The sequence below is a fragment of the Periplaneta americana genome, chromosome 13 (genome assembly GCF_040183065.1).
Source record: "Periplaneta americana isolate PAMFEO1 chromosome 13, P.americana_PAMFEO1_priV1, whole genome shotgun sequence".
Taxonomy (NCBI): domain Eukaryota; kingdom Metazoa; phylum Arthropoda; class Insecta; order Blattodea; family Blattidae; genus Periplaneta; species Periplaneta americana.
In genome coordinates this window covers 49,573,914-49,596,512 of record NC_091129.1, presented here as the reverse complement: position 1 = coordinate 49,596,512, position 22,599 = coordinate 49,573,914, and the positions used below count along the sequence as shown (strand labels likewise).

Below are 22,599 nucleotides of genomic sequence, written 5' to 3'. Positions count from 1 at the left end.
ATCGTAAAAGGTAAAAGGTAAAGGTATCCCCGTAACATGCCATGAAGGCACTTGGGGGGCATGGAGGTAGAGCCCCATGCTTTCCATGACCTCGGCACTAGAATGAGGTGGTGTGGTCGGCACCACGCTCTGACCGCCTTTTACCCCCGGGAAAGACCCGGTACTCAATTTTATAGGAGGCTGAGTGAACCTCGGGGCCGTTCTGAAAGTTTGACAACGAGAAAAAATCCTGTCACCACCTGGGATCGAACCCCGGACCTTCCAGTCCGTAGCCAGCTGCTCTACCAACTGAGCTACCCGGCCACCTCTTGTACTTATCGTAGTATAAATAAGTAATTAAACAAATTTCGCAAAGTTTCATAAGTATCTTTCTTGTGAACAGAGTATCCTACGGAAATACTATGGGTCAGCACGTGCTGTTCTGTTTGCTGGTTCGTTTCCACTGTCGGATAACACCATACATGTTCTTCACCTTGATTAGTTTTAGCTTAGGAGGTGCAGTACAATCGCGAGGAACTGGCTGAGGGCAGGTTTGGATATTGAATAACATATTTTGATTTTGCAGAGTACCCTTTCACTTTTAATAATAATAATAATAATAATAATAATAATAATAATAATAATAATTAATAATAATAATAATTTATTTTAGCTGGCAGAGTTAAGGCCGTAAGGCCTTCTCTTCCACTCAACCAGCAAAAACTGTATATACATACGCATGAACTTACAAAGAATTCAACAATTTGATTTAGATGAGAGTTACATGTATACAAGAGTTATTTACGAATTAAACAACAACATACTATGAACTATTAATTAAACACTGAAATAAACTGTGTAGCAGAATTAAGCTAAAATACATAGAATGTTAATATATTTCAAATAATATTAGATAATAGAAAGAGATTATTATGAGACAATTTTGAAAATACAGCACAATCAGGATGATGTCTAAAGAAAAAAGTAACAATGTAGTCAGTGATAGTTTAAATCAGTATGATTGGAGTGAAATGCTAATAAGGTTATCTTTTAAGCTGTTCTTAAAGATGTTTGTTGTCTTGCAGCCCCTAATACTTTGTGACAAGGAATTCCATTGACGCGAGGTGGATATTGTAAAAGATGATGAATAACAGGATGTTCTATGAAGAGGTATACTTAGCGTGCCACAGATAAGTGATCTGGTATTTACGTCGTGGTTAGAGTATAGATAAGAGAAACGAGAAGAAAGGTAATTTGGTGTTAAGGTGTGCAGAATTCGAAAGAGTAAAGACAAAGAGTGTAAAGTTCTGCGTTCTTTAAGTCGGAGCCACGAAAGACTTGCGAAGGAAGGTGATATGTGATCATATCGTCGGATGTTGCACACGTATCTGACGCACATATTCTGAGCTCGCTGTAACTTGACTGACAGTTCAGAACTTAGGTCACTTAACAAAACGTCACAATAATCGAAGTGCGGCATTACTAGGGTTTGTACTAGGGTAAGTTTTAGTTGCTGGGGCAAACGAAAATAACTGTCAGCGACATCATCTTTGTGTTCACGCCGTGATATTGGTAGCATAAATGACACTGTGGTTTGCAAACAGATGGAACACTTGATTTCAGCATATCTAAGGCAGCATTGGAATGATTCAAATTGGTTACGTAATTCGCAGCATGGGTTTCGGGGGGGAGCTACTCATGTGAGAGTCAATTAGTAACTTATGTCAAGATTTAGCAGGCGGAATAGATTCAAATAGTCAAGTAGATGCAGTGATTATTGACTTTTCAAGCGCATTCGATGTAGTCCCACACAACATATTGTTTGTTAAACTATAATCACCGGGAGTTGACTTCAGAATACTTCAGTGGATCAATTAATTTTTAACGTGTGCACTCAGAGAGTACGGGTGGAGGAGAAATTATCGAGCCCAATAGAAATTACTTCCGAAGTCCCACAGGGGAGTGTCTTGGAGCCCCTTCTATTCCTGGCTTTTGTAAATGATCTGCCAGTTAACATCTTGTACAGGATTCGCTTATTCGCGGATGACTGTATCGTATATAGGGAAATAAAAAGTCATGAAGATACTACTCTTCTTCAGAATGACCTTAATAGAATAAACTATTGGACAATGACCAATAAAATGAAAATAAATTCTCTAAAGAGCAAAGCCATTACCTTTACAAGAAAAATAAAATAATCGCATCGTATACTGGGGGAGGGGGAACCATTCCGGAAATTAACAAATGTAAATACCTAGGAATAACATTTAGCAGCGATCTCGGCTGGGGGGAACACGTTACTGACACAGCGGCAAAAGTATGGAGAGCGTTACACTTTGTGATGAGGGTATTAAAAAAAGGCTCTCATTAATCCAAAGAGATTGCATATAAGTCACTAGTTCGTCCAATAATGGAATATGGTGCTGCATGTTGGGGTCCTTACACATTAGAACATATTAAGACATTGGAAACGATTAAAAAACGGGCTCTCAAGCGTTCTCGTAATAATTCACCATTAAAATTGGACACACTCATGGACAGGAGAACGCAAATTCGATTATGCGCAATGTTCAAAACATACAGAGGTGAACCTACCTGGAGAGAAATAAAAAAATATGTTGCAGCCGCCAAATTACTCTTCAAGGAACGACCACTCACATAAATTGATGGAAAGGAGACAGAGGATGGACACTGGAAAGTTTTCTTTTCTCAATCGTACTATCAGGGACTGGATTGCTTTACTTGCAGGCTTAATAAAGGCTTTATCCATAACCAAAAATGTATTTAAAGTAGGCTTGAGGACTTAACTAATAGACGGTAGTATATTATACACACTAATTAAAGGGTGTAATTGATGTTTTGTTATTTGATGTGTTGTTTCACTGAAGAAGTGTGTTGTGTCAGAGAAGTGTGGTGTAAGTGAAGTGTGTTTGTGTCAGTGAATTTTTATAGTTTATGGTGGTAGTGCAAAGTATTTGAACAGCGAAATGTTTTTGAAGTGTTAGTGAAATCAGGATAGTGTCAGTGAAATGTGTCGCAGTTCCAATGCAGTGAGTGAGTTGACAGCGAAATGAGTGTAGTGCTGAAGGGTACTTCTGCATGGATGAGCATTTCATACCCCTGGGTTTTAGTTCGAACTTAGGGTTAAGATACAAATTAGATTTGCTTTAAATATTATTTTAAGTGATCGTGCTTCATTTAATTTGGGATGTTCATTATTATTATTATTATTATTATTATTATTATTATTATTATTATTATTATCATTATCATTATTATTATTACTAGTATTATTAATTGTATTTTTATTAATTGTGTTTATTATTAATTGTCATTATTGAGTGTAATTAGTTACCACTGCCACCGGGTATTTACCCATTTGCAGTGTGAATAAATACATACATACATTGATGTGAACCCTGTAGCCACTTACGCAAGTTAATTACACTTATTCCACAGCAAAGATGAAGAGTAAAAGGCTTATCTTTGTTCCCAACCCTACAGCCAAATTACAATTCATAGGCCTTTCTGAAGAATTAAGATTATGCCTTCGACTTTTTCCTGTATATTCCCCACATATGTAACGAAAGACATTGGGGCTATTTACACACTTTCGATACATTTTCCACAGAAGCTTCTGACAGAATGTTACAAATTGCACGGAAACACAAAGCACAATATAGCAGCAACCATCATTACAATATAGCACTTGATATCAAAACTCTTCACTCAAAAATGCATGAAACCTCACCAGATGGCAGCACAAGACAGATATGAAACGATGTGTTATGATACCCGAAGCTAGATGGACGAACACAGAGATTAGAAATATTCATAGAACAGGAATTTTGCCTGTTGTGTAATGAATGACAATTATTTTCCATAACAATAAACAACAAATAATAAAATTGAAATCCTGAAGAAATGGTACATATTTGAATGAACCATAAAAAAATTAGTCATAACCACATATTTTTGTGCAAAGGGCAAAAAGTGTGTTGTATAGTGTTATTATATAAATTAAAAGAAAAAGAAATATTTCAACAATAAATTAGGGAAATGGGACGTCATTTTTAAAAACCGGGACATTTCGCGTCCCGAGCATACATTTCTTCGGACAGGGAACACGAGGCTGAGAAAAGGAACAATCCCGTTAAAAACGGAACGTCTGGTCACCTTACTCACACCGAAAGACGAGATGTGAATAGTGACTGCTAGTAGAAGTCATACACAGAGACCGAATACCCAATCACGTACAAAATAAGAACTGCGATCAAAGTAACAATGTACATAATAACAAGCAGTAAAAATAAAAATGTAAATCTTATATAGCTCATTTATGTGAGATTAGTTATAAAATTACTAAAAAAAGAAATCATTTTATTACGGACTCAAAGAAGGAAGTGGTCAGACCAGTTGAGTCTCAGTGTAACAGAAGGAAAAGTAGAACAAAGGATCAGAAGACGAAAGAAAAGTAGACAGAAAAATGAAAGGGGAAGAGAGTAATCAGAAGACATTGATGATTAAACAATTTGATTTTCGATTTTAAGATACAAAAATAGAATCTTGAGTGAGTTGTGGAAGTGCTATAGAATTTATATGTAGAAGATTTTGTAATTCCTTGCAATTCAACTCCCTCAAAACTTTTGTGAAGTATCTTTGTCACCTAACGTAGCAGACATATAAATAAGTAGAGAGAGAATTCTACATGTATTGAAAATTTTTCCCTACTGTGATTTGTAACCTACCATTGAAATCATTAAGAATCTGCCATCAAGAAAGTGTTTGGTCTCAGCAAGAATACGAAAAAAGACTTCTCATTATGCGTTTCACTTATTAGGATACAATTTAGTTCCTTTATCATTTTATCAGTCATATTACAGTTTATAGCATTGGTCGTCAGCACTCGCTGAAATGGGTAACGGGTAAGAAGTGTATCTGAATTTGCACCGTCGCACATTGGTCCAAAATCCATATTTAGGAGGAGAAAAGTAGAAAAATGATATATAAAAAAAACGAAATAAAACCGTTAAATTATTTTTCCTATATAACTGAGTAACACTGAATTGATTATCTTAAAAAGCGGAGGTGGCTGTAGAGCGATATAAGAAGCCGGTAACATGCCACATTTCGCCACTCAGCGTTCTTACTCAGCAAGTGCCGCGAGTCTCCCGTTTCCTTTGTGCTGTAACTCTGTTGTAAGTGGTCGATTCCATTCATATTTGGTATCAACATTTCAAGTACTTCTTTAGGTATGTAACACTGTTTGTTTTTGTTACATTTAATGTTATTATAGCATGTCAAATTAGCATGAATGGACACGAGACAAAATATAAATATAACCATTGAGTGCAGACTTGGTTAAGATAGAGAAAAAAAACACCCTTTGTTCCGTCCCAAAATGATTTTTTTCACTTCCTCGAGTTTTTAACTCTATTTTAAATGAAGTCTTAAAATGCGCAGACTTGCGGAAGTAATAAATTATGCACACTACTCTTTCCAGATGCAGTAGTGCAATTTTTCTCGATTACAGTTATTTAAATATCTGAGAACCGAATCTGCTTCCGAAGTAGGCCTACAATTCAGGGAATTCAAGGTGGAAGCTTGTTAATTATGTATCAAATAAGCTTTCCAAGTGCCCAAAAGGTGCCATAGTACCTAAAATGTTACATTTTTCCCGTAAAATAATTTATCGTTGGAGAGCAGGAGGATAAAGAATATGAGTTTTTTTAACGAAATGAACATTGTCTTAGTGAACTGCTTATTAAATTAGGTTCTCATCCTGATAGTAATGAAAATTTAGAGAAAACTTACCCCTGGAAAACGTCGTGGCTGCTCAAGAAAGCTTTTCCATTACAGCAAGTATAAGGTCGAAACAAAAGCAATCCAGAACAATCCAGATAATTACAGCTTGTGTACGAAACAAGTCTACTACCTGTAACTACTGTATAAAGTTTCATGAAAATCTGTTAGACAGAAGGAAAGTTACAAATTTTGTCTAAATGTATCCCCCTGTTGGGGGCAGTTCCTCTTATACCAACGTAATCAGAATTTGTACACAAAACAAATGTACTACGTGTAACTACTTTATAAAATGTCATAAAAATATATTAGATAGGAGACAAGTTACTAATTCTATCTAATTGCACACCCCCCTTTAAGGGGTAGTTCCACTTAAACCAATGTAATGAGAGCTTGTATACAAAACATATATGCTACCTGTAAGTACTGTGTGAAATTACATAAAAATGTGTCAGATAGGAGAAAAGTTACTAATTTTGTCTAATTACGCCCCCTATAAGGGGTGGTTCCCTTTATACCAACGTAATGAGAGCTTGTATACAAAACATATGTGCAACCTGTAACTACTGTGTAAAATTTCATAAAAAATATGTTAGGTAAGAGAAAACTTACTAATTTTGTCTAATTGCGCCCTTCCTTAAGGAGTAGTTCCCCTTAGAGCAACGTAATGGGAGCTTGTATACAAAACATATATGCTACCCGTAACTACTTTGTAAAATTTCACAAAAATATGTTAGATAGGAGAAAAGTTCCTAATTTTGTCTAATTACGCCCCCTATAAGGGGTAGTACCCCTTATACCAACGTAATCAGAGTTTGTATATAAAACATATCCTACCTGAAACTACTGTGTAAAATTTCATAACAATAAGTTAGATAGGAGAAAAGTTACTAATTTTTATCTAATTGGGCCCCCATATAAAGGGTAGTTACCCTTAGGGGAGACCAGGGCAAAACGAATAACCCGGGCAAAGAGAATAATGCCTATTTCTTAGAAACGCCAATAGGTAGCGCTTTCTGCTATGTTGGGGAAGAATCCCAACCAGATTTTGTTGCTGGAACTGACTTGTCGTCATTCTAGCTAGTGAGAGAAAAAGTCAGCGTGTGTTTGAAGAAAATTGACTGTTTTCTTAAAATATGTCAAGGTAAGAGAAATATATGTACAACATACAGTACTGCAGAAACTCTTTGTTATGTGATAGTAATATATAGGCGATACTGTTACTTCTATAGTGCCGTACTTATGAAGAAGATCATGCACGTTTATAATTTGTTAACCTTAAATGAAAAGCGAAGTGGCGTCTGCGGGCAAAGTGAATAGGGCAAAGTGAATAACTTTTCCGCTTTGCACTGCCACTTTTTTTTACTATATAAGTGTCAGCTGTATTTTTGTATGTATTTGTCTATTGTAATAAAGGGTGTTAGATCATTTTACATAGTGGAGGCATTAAATCACACTAATTAAATTATAAATCAGCAACACTGATCTTAATTTTAATTTTAAAAAGTCGAAATGTGTTTTCGGATGGTTTAATTGTTCAAGAGGAAGACGGAGCAAGCCAAATGGTCTGAAGAAGCCATGAAGAAAGCACTTGAAGAAATAAAATCTTCCAATCAGTGGTTCTGCTGTCTGACTATACAACCATAACGTGTTTGTTGATGAAGATTTTGATCCAGATGAACTTAAAGATCGCCCACTTGAGACAGAAATCAGCAAAACGACAGCTGGCTCAGATTTAACAACTTCTGCGGGGCCAGCTTCTTCAGCGGCTGAAGAAACAGTTAATGCTCACTCAGAATCAACCACCTCTTTGATGTCGGCATCTTCAGAGATTGAAGAAATATTCAATACATCAATTACACTCAGATTTTCAGTTCCGGTTACACCAAAAACCTCAACACCGTCAGCAGGAAAACCCAAGTCAGCTCTTTTGATTTAGACCAGTGCCAAAAGTGGATGCTCGAAAGATACTAGTTAAATGGAGAAAATGTCAGCTCTCTGAAGCTCTTACATCTATACCGATTAAAAACGTTGAAAGAGAACTAACTTATGGGCAGGAGCAAAAGCAGAAGAAATCCAAGTCTTCAGTGCCAATGAAACGTCGACTTGTTCAAATTTGTATTTTGTACTAATCTAACGTGCTATAAAGGGCTGTAATAACATTTCTTATCGTCTCATATGCTCATTAAAATCGTGTTTATGTGTTGATTTAATTTTATTATCAGTGAATAGAAATTAGATAGAAAGGTGAAAATGTTATAGGGATATTCACTTTGCCCGGGTTAATTATTCGCTTTGCCTGTGTACCCGAGCAAAGCGAATAGTTAACTATATTTTCTTTCTCAAATCATATATCTGTCCGTAGGTACGAGAAACGAATTGTTGTTTTGTAGATATATGGACAACATGTGTCACAACCAAAGTCATGAAGTTTTTGTTTCGGAATCACCAAAATATAGCCTGTGGCATTGTTTATTCTTAGCTTATCCGCTTTGCGGGTTTCCCCTATGCCAACGTAATCAGAGCTTGTATACAAAACGTTGCTTACGAGATTATACAAGCTGGCGCATAGAGCTTGAAAAACGAGTCTGAAGTGGTTCCCTCGTAATGCCAATTCCGCCGCTCGGAGCGCTGTTCTGCCCTATATATTCATAGCAGAACACTTAAAAGACATTGACATTTGGGACATTTAAAGGACTCACCATTGCTTATTAAATGCTTCGTACAATATTTTATGGACAATAGACGTAATTTGCAAACTTCTACTCCTCAATTATATTACAATAAAAGGCTGTCATTCTTGATATTAAAACATATTACATATAAACTGAGGGACTGTCTGCTCTGTACTTCAGTTCATACACCAAACATTTCCGGAAATAAATTAACTTGACATCTTACATATACGCACTATAGCCTACCCTTTTCACCTAATATTATTAATATTGTTATTAAATAAGATATTGCAACTAATTAAGGTACTGCATTATCTTTAATTTCCTTGAATTCATAATTACGCATTTGCAAGAAGGCCTAACTTTTCCCTCTCTTTAAAAAAAAAATACGGACGTCACAATAACTGAGGAGTATAATTATTGCGCGATTTTTTCTTGCAGTGGTGAAAACATTTCTATAGGCCTACTGATTAATCTATTGAGCATAGTAATAGTAAACGCTGTAGTATTTTAGTGCATGTACGCCTACTTAGTTCTTGTAAAACGAAATTTTCACTTTCACTTTCAACGGAACACTCACTTATATTCAGTTCTTGTATCTTGCAGTAAATTATCCATTTGTGATCATCTTTCCAATATGACCTCCCATTGAAACGACCACTTAAAATCATGAGCTAGAATTTATTATTTTAAAAACATTTCCACGCACATACTGTTATAATTGTTATGAACCACAATACAAAAGACAACACTATGAAATTGGATTAATTTACCACGATCAACATCAATACCGGTAGTATAAAATCACATATAGGCCTAGGCTATATTATTTCATTACTTTATGGTATTAATTAGAAGAACAAACTTCAAATAACACTGTAATATGCTTGGCATATTTATAATATTCGTACTCAATCAGCAATGCACAATTAATCGAACTATTTTCACGATGCACAATGCTTTGTAATGGTACCATTCATCATTTCATAGGGCAGAGAGGCGAACCTAGCGGCAGAAATTGTCATGACTCACAGAGACCTACTCTCGATCGTGCTATGCGCCAGCTTGTGTAATCCCGTAAGCAACGATACAAAACATATATGCTACCCGTAACTACTGTGTAAAATTTCATAAAAATCTGTCACACATTAGAAGAGTTACTAATTTTGTCTAATTGCGTCCCCTATAAGGGATAGCTCCCCTTATACTAACGTAATCAGAACTCGTGCACAAAATATATATGCTACTTGTAACCGGTGTGTAAAATTTCATAAAAAGCATTGAGGTAGGAGGAAAGTTACTAATTTTGTCTAATTGCACCCCCATATGGGGTAGTTCCCCTTATACCAACGTATCGAGAGCTGGTATACAAAACATATATGCTATCTGTAGCTACTGTGTAAAATTTCATAAAAATCTGTTAGTTAGCTGGAAAGTTATTAGTTTGTCACGCTAAATTTGTATTCTGGACCACTGTTCGTCGTGCAGAAGGGAGAGGGAGGAAGCATACCTGCCAGCAGCCATGGATGCTCACTAGTGCAATGTCTTATCCGCGGGTAAATGACGCTACCCGAGGGTGCCCTGTGCCGATGACCGCTGGTTTATAGTTTATTTGCTTCAACTCTTATTCCAAAGATATACGTAAAGAAAATAATTATCGCGCACATAAATGGGGGGATGAATATTCAAATTCTCGATTTCTCGAAAAAGCATTGGAATTAATTCCAAAAATGAACATATTTTATTTCATTTGTAAATTAGAAAATTTTACCTGTGGTTATACAAAACACGTAGGCCTACTCTTTATAATACAATCGACTTGCTTACAATAAACTTTCTTAGCAAACTAACTGTGTATGTGAAATATTGTTCTATGCATTTTTCAATAGCACGTGATTCTAAGCGGTAAGCTCATAGTAATGGAATGCCGCTTTATTTACTTTTTAAGAGGAGGAGAAGTTCATATTTATTATTATGAATGGCCTAGTCATAATTCACAAATTATAATTCTCAATGCCGCAATGTGATGGAATTTCTTAAGTGGATAATGTATATAGTCATCTTTGTAGAACACAATGAAAGATTTTAATACAGATATGGTTGCTGAAATTGAGAACCTGAAAATTATCCAAACGTAATCAATTCCAACTATCGTGAGACAATATTCAATTTTTCAATTTATTTTAAAAGTTTAATCAATTCCAAGATGTTGAACCTAATGTAATTGAAGTGTAACATGGCTCTCTTAGCTGCTTGTCATTAAACGGACGAATAATTAAAAAGATGGCAGGGGATTTATAGAATCACTTTAATTGCATGGATCGTATAAGTGGTTGAAGGTTGTGTGACTGTATGGGATTGGATGCCTGTAGATTATGATGCATATGAAGTAAATTAAAGATCATTACGCATGTTGCATTATTATGAGTTACTTTATTTGCATCCTTTATCTTATGTTGCGGGTTTCATCGGCCCGTTGAACTTAAGCAGCAGTGACGTTGCGGGTTGCGCTAAGAAACAAGATGCGTGCAGAGTATTTCAGAAATGTGCAACGGAAAATTTTCCCAAATAGGTTTTCAATCAAACTTTGCACGCTAAAATAACTTCCATCGGTTGCAAATTTTGTTTTGTTACTTGAAGCATATTATTCAATTAATTATTTACAATGTGAAAATTGTTATATCTCTTTACTGTAGTTATTATTATTAGTCTATTATTATTATTATTATTATTATTATTATTATTATCATCATCATCATCTTTGGCATTACGACCCTTGCAGCTTAGCCATTGCCTCCTTAATGACAGTTACCCAGTCACTCCGATCCAAAGCTCTCATTCCACATCTCCTGGTGCTCACTTTCACAAGGTCCACCTGTACATCGTCCAGTCATCTTTTTTGTCTTCCTATTCTCCATTTACCTCCCGGATTATTATTATTATTATTATTATTATTATATTACTATGAATATTAGTCTATTATTAATATTGTTGTTTAAATACTTTAAATCTCACGTGTTTTGTTCTTTAGTCAACTTTCCGAAGACAGGTTGGAACCTCATAAGTGACACCAATAGGGCATTACATTCTTCCTATTCTCCATTTACCTCCCGGATTATTATTATTATTATTATTATTATTATTATTATTATTGTTATTGTTATTATTATCATCACCATCTTTGGCATTACGACCCTTGCAGCTTAGCCATTGCCTCCCTAATGACAGTTACCCAGTCACTCCGATCCAAAGCTCTCATTCCCCATCTCCTGGTGCCCACTTTCACAAGGTCCACCTGTACATCGTCCAGTCATCTTTTTTGTCTTCCTATTCTCCATTTACCTCCCGGATTATTATTATTATTATTATTATTATTATTATTATTATTATTATTATTATTATTATTATTATTATTATATTACTATGAATATTAGTCTATTATTAATATTGTTGTTTAAATACTTTAAATCTCAGTTGTTTTGTTCTTTAGTCAACTTTCCGAAGACAGGTTGGAACCTCATAAGTGACAACAATAGGGCATTACATTCTTCCTGTTCTCCATTTACCTACCGGATTATTATTATTATTATTATTATTATTATTATTATTATTATATTACTATGAATATTAGTCTATTATTAATATTGTTGTTTAAATACTTTAAATCTCAGTTGTTTTGTTCTTTAGTCAACTTTCCGAAGACAGGTTGGAACCTCATAAGTGACACCAATAGGGCATTACATATGAAGCAACTAAGCCAGGAGATAATGAGATTAAGTTGGCCAGTTTCTTTCTCCATTTATTGCATACATCGCTGACTGGAAACTTATTTCAATAATCAGATTTAAGATGTACTCGTATACAAATTATTCATAGTTTTTTCACTGACATATAGTAAGTGAGATATACTGCCTGATAACAGATGTAAATTAGAGTGGAGGAAAAACGAAATTTTGAATTCGATTATGTAATACCCGCCAAAATTTGTGACTTGCATAGTATTATTTTTCTGTAAAGTTTCAGCCATTTCAAATAATATCTTGAGGGCTCTATCAATCTTTAAAATTTAAATATACTAAATCTTTAAGTAAAAAGCAGTTTTCTTCAATTTCGCAGTTCGAACCAGTTAAATAATGGGTCTGATCATATTCATTCTTGGATCTATTTTAATCCTTGTCATTTAACTGTTGCACATATAGAAAAACTAGAATCACAAAAATGTCAAATGCGGGTGTCTCTTGTCTCCGATTGTTCAGCTGAAATTATTACAGCTATTGATGTTATACAATTTTTCCTGTTGAAGTAGAATTTAAACGTCAACTTGAGTGGGTCACATACCAACTGCATACGAATGAGCTTCCTCTCTGTCACTTGTTTGAATTTTCTGATGGAGATATTACAGGGCGAAAGTATTACTCAGGAATTAAAGGGGAAGTATTAAAATCTTGTAAATTACTGCCTGTTGTAGCATAATTTTTTTCGACTAAGGGAGATTCACCACAAACAGAAACAAGGAAGGTGCCTACGAGGATTGTTTAAAAAATTGATAGCCTGACATGGAAATTAAACTATAGCATTATTACAAAACAATCTTTATTTCTCAACATAATACCTCCTCATATTCATAATACCTTCTAGTCCACCGATAATGCAATGCAGCAATACCCTCCTTGTACACAGATTCCTTGAGGTCTGCAAAAAAGCCTTTTGCTGCTGCGATAATCTGATCATTTGACGAAAATTTCTTCCCAGCCAAATGAGTTTTCAGTTTTGAGAAAAGAAAGAAGTCAACACTACGTATATTCGTGGCCATACACGGCCTCTTCTCGCTAATTTTCTCTGTTAGTTACTCCAGAAGATTTGAATAATATTCTACAGTTTTTTCCTCCACTTTTCCAGATAGTCAATCATGATTATCCCTTTCGAATTTCAGTCCACGGACGCCATGACTTTCTCAACCGATAGAACAGCTTTTACTTTCTTTGAAGACGTAAAATTACTGTGCTTATATTGTTTCGACTGCTATTTTGTCTCCGGTATGTTGTAGTGGATCCAGGTTTCATCAGTGGTCACGAACCACCTAAAATTCGGGCGCATTTTTCTCGAATTGAGTCAGACAATCCTTCGAAATTTGACATCCGACATACTTTTGTTCCTGTGTTAAAAAGAAGCAGATCTTACTTTCCGAAGACATTGGAATGTCCAAGACTTTTCCTAAGATATAACATATCCGTTCAGTTGAGATACGCATAACCTCGCTAATTACCCGGACTTTCAGTCGACGGTCATTCAAATATCGTGGATTTTTTGTACGATTTCTTCACTTATTTCTGTTACTGAACATCCACTGCGGAGGTCGTCTTTCACACTCTCTCGACCATATTTCAAATAGTGCCGCCCATCTTCTCACAGTCGAAAACACTGGAGCTGATTCCCCAGTGTAGCATCCATATCTGTTTTAATTTCTGTTGGATTTATTCCCTTTTTTACGAAATATTTAATGACTGAACGGAGCTCGAAATTTTTCATTTTTGTTAATCTGTTCGGCGCACTAATTTCAAAATTGAACTTCACAAAATCTAATTAACAGAAAATTAAGATTTTCCGTGCTTGGACTAATGTAAAGTCGCCGCTAACAACAGCGGTATGGTTGCCGTCTGTGTGTCAGGCCACGAACAATGCAAACGCGCCTCGTGTCATAAATAAAGCTTTTTCTGGGAAATGTCGATCAGATCTGGCATTAGTCTACAAGGTCCAAGAAAAATTTCACATTCTCGATAGCTCACAACTGCTAGTCTTATATTGCGTCTATATATTGGCACTGAGACCCCTTCGGGCAATTTAATAATTATTGAAACCTACATCATTCGGGTCAGCGTGCTCACATGATTGAATATAAAAAAAGCTCTTCTTATACTTACGGACCAAAGAATGAATTCAATCTAATGCATTACTCTCAGTACCTGGATGACTAACTAAAAACAGTCAACTATCCGATAATAAAGAGGAATACCCATTGCTACAGTAAGAAAAGCTTGATACGTGTCATGATCAAAGATAGTATTCAGCATATAAGGGAGCTTGGTTTAAGAAGAATTTCGAAGGCTAACAAAAATGAAGCGAGTATGCTAGTTTGTGAATTTATGATTCCAGGTTTTAATTTCATCGCATGTAAATATTATGAACTCATTGACCAGAAATATATATATATTCAGTGCCTCCAATTTTGAAAGCTATGTCAGACGAAGACATCGAAGTATTGATGAATGATCCAGAAGTTTCGGCTTTGGATATTCTTTTATTTCTTTGCCACACTCAGCAATTTGAGAGGTGCGTGAAGCTTGTGACTGAAGCTTCTAGTTTCATTCTACGCCAAAAAAACCATAGATGGATTGATAACGGCACGAATTGATTCACGAGTAGTAGTTTTACCCATGTTTGGAACAAAATCAGAATACAATGTAGAAAAATAAAAAACTATCATACTAAGTGCTATTTATAATTTTTTCGGAATATGTATGATAAGAACTTTCTTGTGTTAAATTTTAACGTACCTTGTTAACATGTTTCGACCTATGTTCGGTCATCTTCGGAACTGGTCGTTGTTGGTCTTGACCGAAAAATAGGTCGAAACATGTTAACAAGGTACGTTAAAATTTAACACATGAAAGTTCATATCATACATATTCCGAAGTGATACAGTGTTAAAAGTTGTGTAATCAAGATGTATTATAATTTTTTCTTAATCTTGCTTAAATAATCAAGTTTATATGAAACAGCGGCTAAATATGATTTTCCCTTTAATTTGTGTGTAAATAATCAATACGTTATGACTTCATTTGCAATTTCTCTTCTTTAATAGCATTATTATAGTTTTATATTTAATATTGCGAGAATTTTTAGTAGGTTATTTTACGACGCTTTATCAACATCTTAGGTTATTTAGTGTCTGAATGAGATGAAGGTGATAATGCTGGTGAAATGAGTCCTGAGTCCAGCACCGATAGTTACCCAGCATTTGCTCATATTGGGTTGAAGGAAAACCCCGGAAAAAAACTTCAACCAGGTAACTTGTCCCAACCGGGAATCGAACCCGGGCCACCTGGTTTCTCGGCCAGACGCGCTAACCGTTACTCCACAGGTGTAGAATATTGCGAGAATTAAAATATAGTTTAAAGACATATACGTTCTATTACTAACTGCGTATAATTACTGAAGAAATATAAAAACTGTAAAATATAATGGATTAATATTTTTCGTTAGGTTTTTTTAAGCAGTGAGTTTATGTGAATGAGCGAAAAACTATGTTTTTTACCTTTATTTCTATCTAAGTAGTTGCTAAGTTTCTGACTAGTTTTGTGACTTTTTTCCTTTTTATGGGATTAAATGATTGTTATTTTATTAATCTGGAAGTTAAGATATTATATAAATAGGCCTACAAAGTATATTCCAGTTTTACTAAAGATTTTACCGAATCAGAAAACCAAAGCTATTATAATAAGTGTCTCTGTACACAACTTTTCCGCACAATTATAATTTCCAAATCAAATGAAAGCTAAATTACCTATGTTTTCGCTGCACCTTAATTTACATATCAGTCAGAACCACAACTGAAGGCATAAGTAATTTAATTGCTGTTAGTTTGGTGAAGTCTTACATGATACTTTAGTAAAATATGATACCATTTCTGTTAGAAGATCGTAAAAATACATGTATTACTAGGAAGCGCTATTTTAAATATGTACTACACACTAGCCTATAATAGCATGGTTGGCAGAGCTATTTTGTTCTTGTTAACTTAGGAATAAAGCACATGCAGACACACGATGTGCCTAATCACTTTGTTTCAAGTCGACAAAAATCCTAAATTACTACCATTCCTCTGTAGATTGTCAGTCTAATCTAATCACAAGGAATCTTTCTACAAATTTCACTTATCACGTACACGAATTTTACACGTGTCTAGTAAATTATGTGGGCATAACTTACATAGTAAGGAGAGGTTATATTGGATATAAAAATGGTGTCGTACATTTAATTTTATTTTTGTTTACGTAAATTATTTTTTATTTACTGCATTAAGTGTGTTGGCCTATATAACAAGTAGGGTTATTTTGGGAGATCTCGACACTTATAAGAAAAGTAGCCATTGCGAGCAATGTTCCTATTAAAAAAAAGTCGAGCTACATGAGATCTATGTTGACTGTATTTTTAATCTCTATGTAAGTGAATCTCGTGGCTTGAACTTGTGTTTTATGTTCACAGAAGGTAATAAACACATTGAATGTGAAATACAGTTTAGGTCATAAAAAATAATATACCTTCTTCAGTTTATTTTATTTTGATTGGATGTGCGTGATATTAGAGATGCACAAATTATTGTATGTACATTTTACAGGTTAGTAAAGGTGCCAAAGTGATTACCCTCAAACAACTATCTTTGTTTCGAGTATGCTGTTATCTTTTGAATGAAGGTGTATCTCGGGGAGATTTCGACACTGTGTTTTGGGGAGATCTTGGCATGTGTCGAGTTCTCCCTGATTTCGATTGTGGTCCTTCCGGAGGGGCTATCTCTATCAAAACGTTTGTATTTCTGGTCTAAGGAAAGTTCGCTATCCTTATACAGTTTTTAGTGCCACTTTGTCCGTCTATCTGTTTTTCTCTCTGTGTGTCTGTCTTCATGTATGAAGCTACTCGCCTTCCATTGAACCAATCTAAACTAAATATTTTAATTTACATTAACATCGGACAAATAGGAAAAGCCACAACTCTTGATACAAACATGAAAGATCAACTAATTCTGCATATCCTTGCCCTTAATTACAAAGAATATAATGAATTAACAATTAACGACGTAAGAGAATTGACATCCTGACGTACTGCAGGATAATATCTAGTTCTAGTCGAAAAGTGATGTGAAATTCACGTTGAAGAAGACATTACCACCCCCCCCCCAAAAACACCAAAGACACCATCTACATAAGTAAATTTAGGCTTGCCTAATTCTTCACCTACTGATACTTCCTTTGAAGAACTGCCGTCAGTTCCGCTGCTAATAATTCCATTTTGTGGCAAAAGAATAAGAGAAATGCAAGACGCAGACAAATGCAAGTCTGAAAATTATAGGAAATATTTGAAGGGGACTAAACAACAAAAAGAACCCACACAAGGAAGCCATCTATTGCTCGATGTGTAGGAGGAAGGAGCTAGTTTATCAAACAATTTGGACAATCCAAAAACCCTGTTGTGCTGCGTATAGAGGTTATTACTACGATGACAATGCTAGAGAACCTTGCATTCAGGTGTTGGAGAATACGAGAAATGGTTTCACAAAACATGTGTGGAAAATGGCCCCTATGAAAAATTCATATATGACCAACGCGAGTAGGAGTATTATATTTATAGATATTTCAGGAGCAAAATTTGTGTTCTAAATGGTGGGTTTTAAAGTCTTTCCTATGTTTGTAATTCTATGTCGAAATCTCCCCCATTATGAGAGAAGTCGACACTTCGGTATCAATTTGTATTTTTTTAAAGACTACAAAGTGATCACATTGGCACCAGATAAACGAAATGTACGGAAAACATGTCCATACATATTAGGGGAAAAATGAGAATAAAATTTGCATAAATTGGTCTCAAAATGAACATTTTTCCTTAGAATGTCGTGATGTTCCTAAACGACCATGAGTAATGTATTTTTTCATGGCACTATTCATGTTTGAAACTCAGTGTTCTTCCTTTGTCCCACCTCTGATAAGATAGTTATGTTAGTCCGTACAGAATCGTTCAGTGTATTACTTATGCTAAAAAATGTGCAAAGTTTCCCTCCTGGAAGACAGACTTCCCCCAACTGCTATGACATTCCAGCCACGTTTCGAGCTGCTTTCACCCCTCACAAATAATTAGAGGGGAGCAGCAGGGTTTCTACGCATTGATTGATGAGTGATCTTATTGTGTTCCAGCTGTGTGACGTAGTGCTCAAGATTGGCGTTGACTCCATTCACGCCCATCGCGTGGTGTTGGCATCAGTCAGCCCTTACTTCTACGCCATGTTCAACGGTGAGTGAATTGGGTTCATTGTTTAATGACACTTTGCAAACTACAACATTTGTAGCTAACTGAAGAGAATGGCTGTAGGAAAGTCGTAAATCTAACAAGGGAACTCAGTCACATTCGCGCCTCCAATTGCCATAACATTTTCGCAGAAGGTAACAATTGGCAGGAAAAGACCATACGTTGAGTATTACATTTCGCAATCGTATGTAAGACACTTTAATTTGTTTTAATTGTTCACGTTTTGTGTACTATTAATGCCCGGTATTTATGCAACTCGTAAATCACTAATATACTGCATGACGCCTGTGTGCGGATTGTATTGAACTTTCAATACTAGAATGCTTTGGTGCCGTTACAATTGTTGTAGGTCACGGTAGATCTGTATCTACTAGACTCTCTTGAGACCGCAGTATTTGTATAAATGTGTAGTACACCTATGGCTCACAAACGGTGCGGCTACAAACCTTACGCTATTGTGGAAATTCTGAAGGAGAAAGTTTCGCGTGACTCAATTCGTCGATATACAGTCATCCAGTTTAACAGACGCATTGCTGAACAGTTGTATGGCATCTTTTTGTGTTATATACAAGGTAATTGCACTGTGAATGAGGAGCAGAGCCTTTGGTGTGACAGTAGTGCAACAGAGAACGGTTCTTCAAATACAGAAAAAAAATATGCAGATAAACAACTTCCGGAGATGAGTGCCCAGATAGTTCAAGTTCTTATCATATGTCTTCTTCTAAACATTCTTGACAAACTACGTATTAGTGAACAGTTTTCAGAAAAAAATAATGAATTCCGTATAGGCCTACATAGTTGTGAAAGAACAAAAGAAAACTATAAATGCGACTGCAAGGAAATATGAAATTTCGCGAGAAAAGGTACATCAGATTATAGCATTTATGGATAAAGGTGTAAACAAAGCAAGTAAATACAAGAAATAAAAACATTAATGTTTTCGAAGTTCAAGGAGGTACGTGATGGAACGGTCCATTACTAGCATTTACGAAAATGCGCAAAAGAAGGCGCTATGCGAATGGGACTGATAAACTCAAAGCATGTATTGCATTTATAAAGTCTTTTGAACGGCGTTTTAAAATAACATCGAGAAAAATTACGAAATTCGTTGCGAAACGTGAAGTTGTAGAGGATGTCGCCAGGACGTTTCTCTGCATATTTCTTCTCTATATGAAGAGCCGTTCTCTTTTGCATTACTGCCACACCAAAGGCTCTGCTTCTCATTCACAGTGTATTTACCTCGTTGTTGTTTAGTCAACTGTCAAAAAACAGATCTGAACCTCACAAATGATACCAAGAAAGCACCACTTATGAAGCAAATGGACCAGGAGGTAATGAAGTAGGGTGGCCAGTTCCTTTCCCACTCCATTATAACGCAAAAGGATGTCATACAACTGTTCAGCAATGCATCTGTCAAAACTGGATGACTGTATAGCGAAGAATTGAAAATCACGCGAAACTTTCTCCTTCAGAATTTCTACAATAGCGTAGGGTTTGTAACCGCACCGTCTGTAAGCCATAGCTGTACTACACATTTATGTAAAACTGCTGTCTCAAGAGAGTCTAGCACATAGATGTCCAAAGATGACTCGTACGAGGTAACCCCTGGCGTAAGCAACCCGCAGCGCATATTCTTTAAGGTTGTTAAGGAAAGTTATTGACCTTAGCAGAGCATGCTTCTCGTGCAATATCTCCTAGTTTTATAGGCGGTTGGACACCCATGGTATAGCAGACCTACCGTGACCTACCACAATTGCAACGGCACCAGAGCAATCCAGTGTGGAAATTTCAAGATTAGCCGTATACACAGGCGTCACTCCGTACAATGGTGATTGACGGGTTGCATAAGTACCGGGCATTACTAATGAACAAAACGAGAACAATTAAAAACAAATTACATACGATTACGAAATGTAATATGCAACGTATGATCTTTTCCTACTAATTGTTACCTTCTGTGAAAGTGTTATGGTAATTGGAGGCGGGAATGTGACAGAGTTCCCTTGTAAGACCGGCTCATAATTCCTACATCGGGACTCTGCAGCCGACTGACAAAAATGTCACGATCTGGGAACGTGATGATTTAATATAATATAACTTGTACAAAGTTAAAGAAGTTTAAGACTAGAAGCTATAACATGTACAACTACAGGCTTCACATTGAGCTATTTTTCATTAGTTAGAAATATGTTTTTGTAAGAAAATATAATCTCATAACCATGCTGCCATTTGGTTGTTCACTTTCCATGAATTGCAGCACAGTGCAAGATTTTTTAGTTTCATATCGTGACATAGAGTGTTGACAAATGCTTCAGAAACATGGACCCCAAGTAAACAAGATATAAACAGATTAAATATTTTTTAATGGAAACTCCTAAGAGCCAGTCAGATTAAATAAAAAATGGAGTGCTCGCTACACGAACTATTCAAGGAACCAAATATCATTGCGTTTATAAAATCGGCAGTTTAAGATGGGCTGGACACCTAATTAGGTTGGAAGACTGAAGGTCAGCCATAACAGTCTACCGATATAACCCAGAGGGTAGTAGACACAGAGGAAGAACGAAAACCAGATGGGAGGATAACGTCAAAGAAAATTACAGAATCATATGGGCATCCAACTGGACAACTAAAGCAAATAATAGAGATAAGTGGCGAAGACATCTATGGCAGGCAGGACCCTGAAAGGGTTGTCGAGCTGATGATGATGATGATGATGATGATGATAATGATAATGATGATGATGATGGTGCCATACACGCAAAATTGTCAACTCTTCGAAAGAGCTTTGTGTCATCAATACCTTCAGAGAAGATAAAGAAGAAAGAAAGTTACATGTACAGAGTGGAAGAAAGAGGAGGGCGAAACTTCAGGAATTTATTCCTCATATATGTAGAAGAAAAAATAGTTATATCAAAATTGGTCCGGAAATCCTAGGTTTCCTAGTAGGGGTTATAAGTAAGATTATAGTAGAATTCAGTATGTTTGTTTGATGGAATTCTGTTGATGCATTTGTTTAAACTTCCTGAGATGAATTGTTAAAATGTCCAACTCCTGTCTGAATACAGGCCCCAGCTGTCGTCTCATCGAGATCCGAACATGCTTCCAAATTCCTGGCATAGTTCTTATTATCTGACAGCCTTCAGAGCCCGCTGACGGAGGCTTCCTTCATTCGAATACGCCTACGACTTAAAGGCCCACAGAAAGAAGTCAATGGATTGAGATCTGGTGACCTAGAGACCAAGCATGTTCAGATCTTGATGAGACTACGAGTTGCGGAGCTGGACATTCTGAATAGTATCTAAAGAAGTATAAACAGAATACATCAGTAGGCAAGCGTATTGGAGTGCATTATGATTACGCTTGCAAACTCTACTCAGAAATCAAGCATTACCTGACCCATACCGATACAACCATTCTTTTTCTACACATATGAGGAATTCATACTTGAAGTTTTCCCACTTTTTTCGTTAGGGCTATATAAAGACGAGTTCCTAATATTGCCTCTTAGACAATATATTCTCTTTCCTTGTCTTCTCCTAATGGAATCAAAACGCATCTCAAAGTACCTAATTCAATCTTCTCGCATGGTTGCGGCGGCGTAGCTTAGGCTAAAACCAACTCGACTAGTGTTGGCGTGGTAGCGTGGGTTCAGATACTGCTTCGACCGATTACATAGTGCGTTTCTTCCTAGATCTGTCGTAACCGTTAAGCGCACGTCAAGTAATTTTACTGCGAATCTTCGAACTAATTTCGCCAAATACCACAGCGCTATCATCAATTTCTTCGACTCTAAATAACCTCGCAGTTAATGCAATATCAAGTAACTGATTTGGTGTTTATATTAACAGTTATCGAGCGGGAGAAGAAGCATATTACATTTAGTGACTATAGTCCAAACAGGCTCTTCATGCACCCGTCATGGAATTAGCTTCGTCCTGATTATACCCCACAGCTGTCAGCTCCACCACTCGCCGCACCTCATATTGATAACATCAATTAAATTCGTATATCATGCATCTGTTGGTGGTCTTCCATATCTCACAGATCTATATGAGACGCCATG

The 22,599-nt window shown here is 36.0% G+C and overlaps 1 protein-coding gene across 2 annotated transcripts in view; it reads left to right on the top strand.

Annotated features, from left to right (window-relative positions):
- The window catches only part of LOC138711872 (kelch-like protein 17), a 471,943-nt gene that overhangs the window by 168,484 nt on the left and 280,860 nt on the right, over nucleotides 1-22,599 (top strand). For both annotated transcript variants that reach the window (XM_069843135.1, XM_069843134.1), the window contains exon 3: nucleotides 18,422-18,518. In XM_069843135.1, the coding sequence (XP_069699236.1) occupies nucleotides 18,422-18,518 (97 nt within the window). The remainder of the gene's footprint in view (nucleotides 1-18,421; nucleotides 18,519-22,599) is intronic.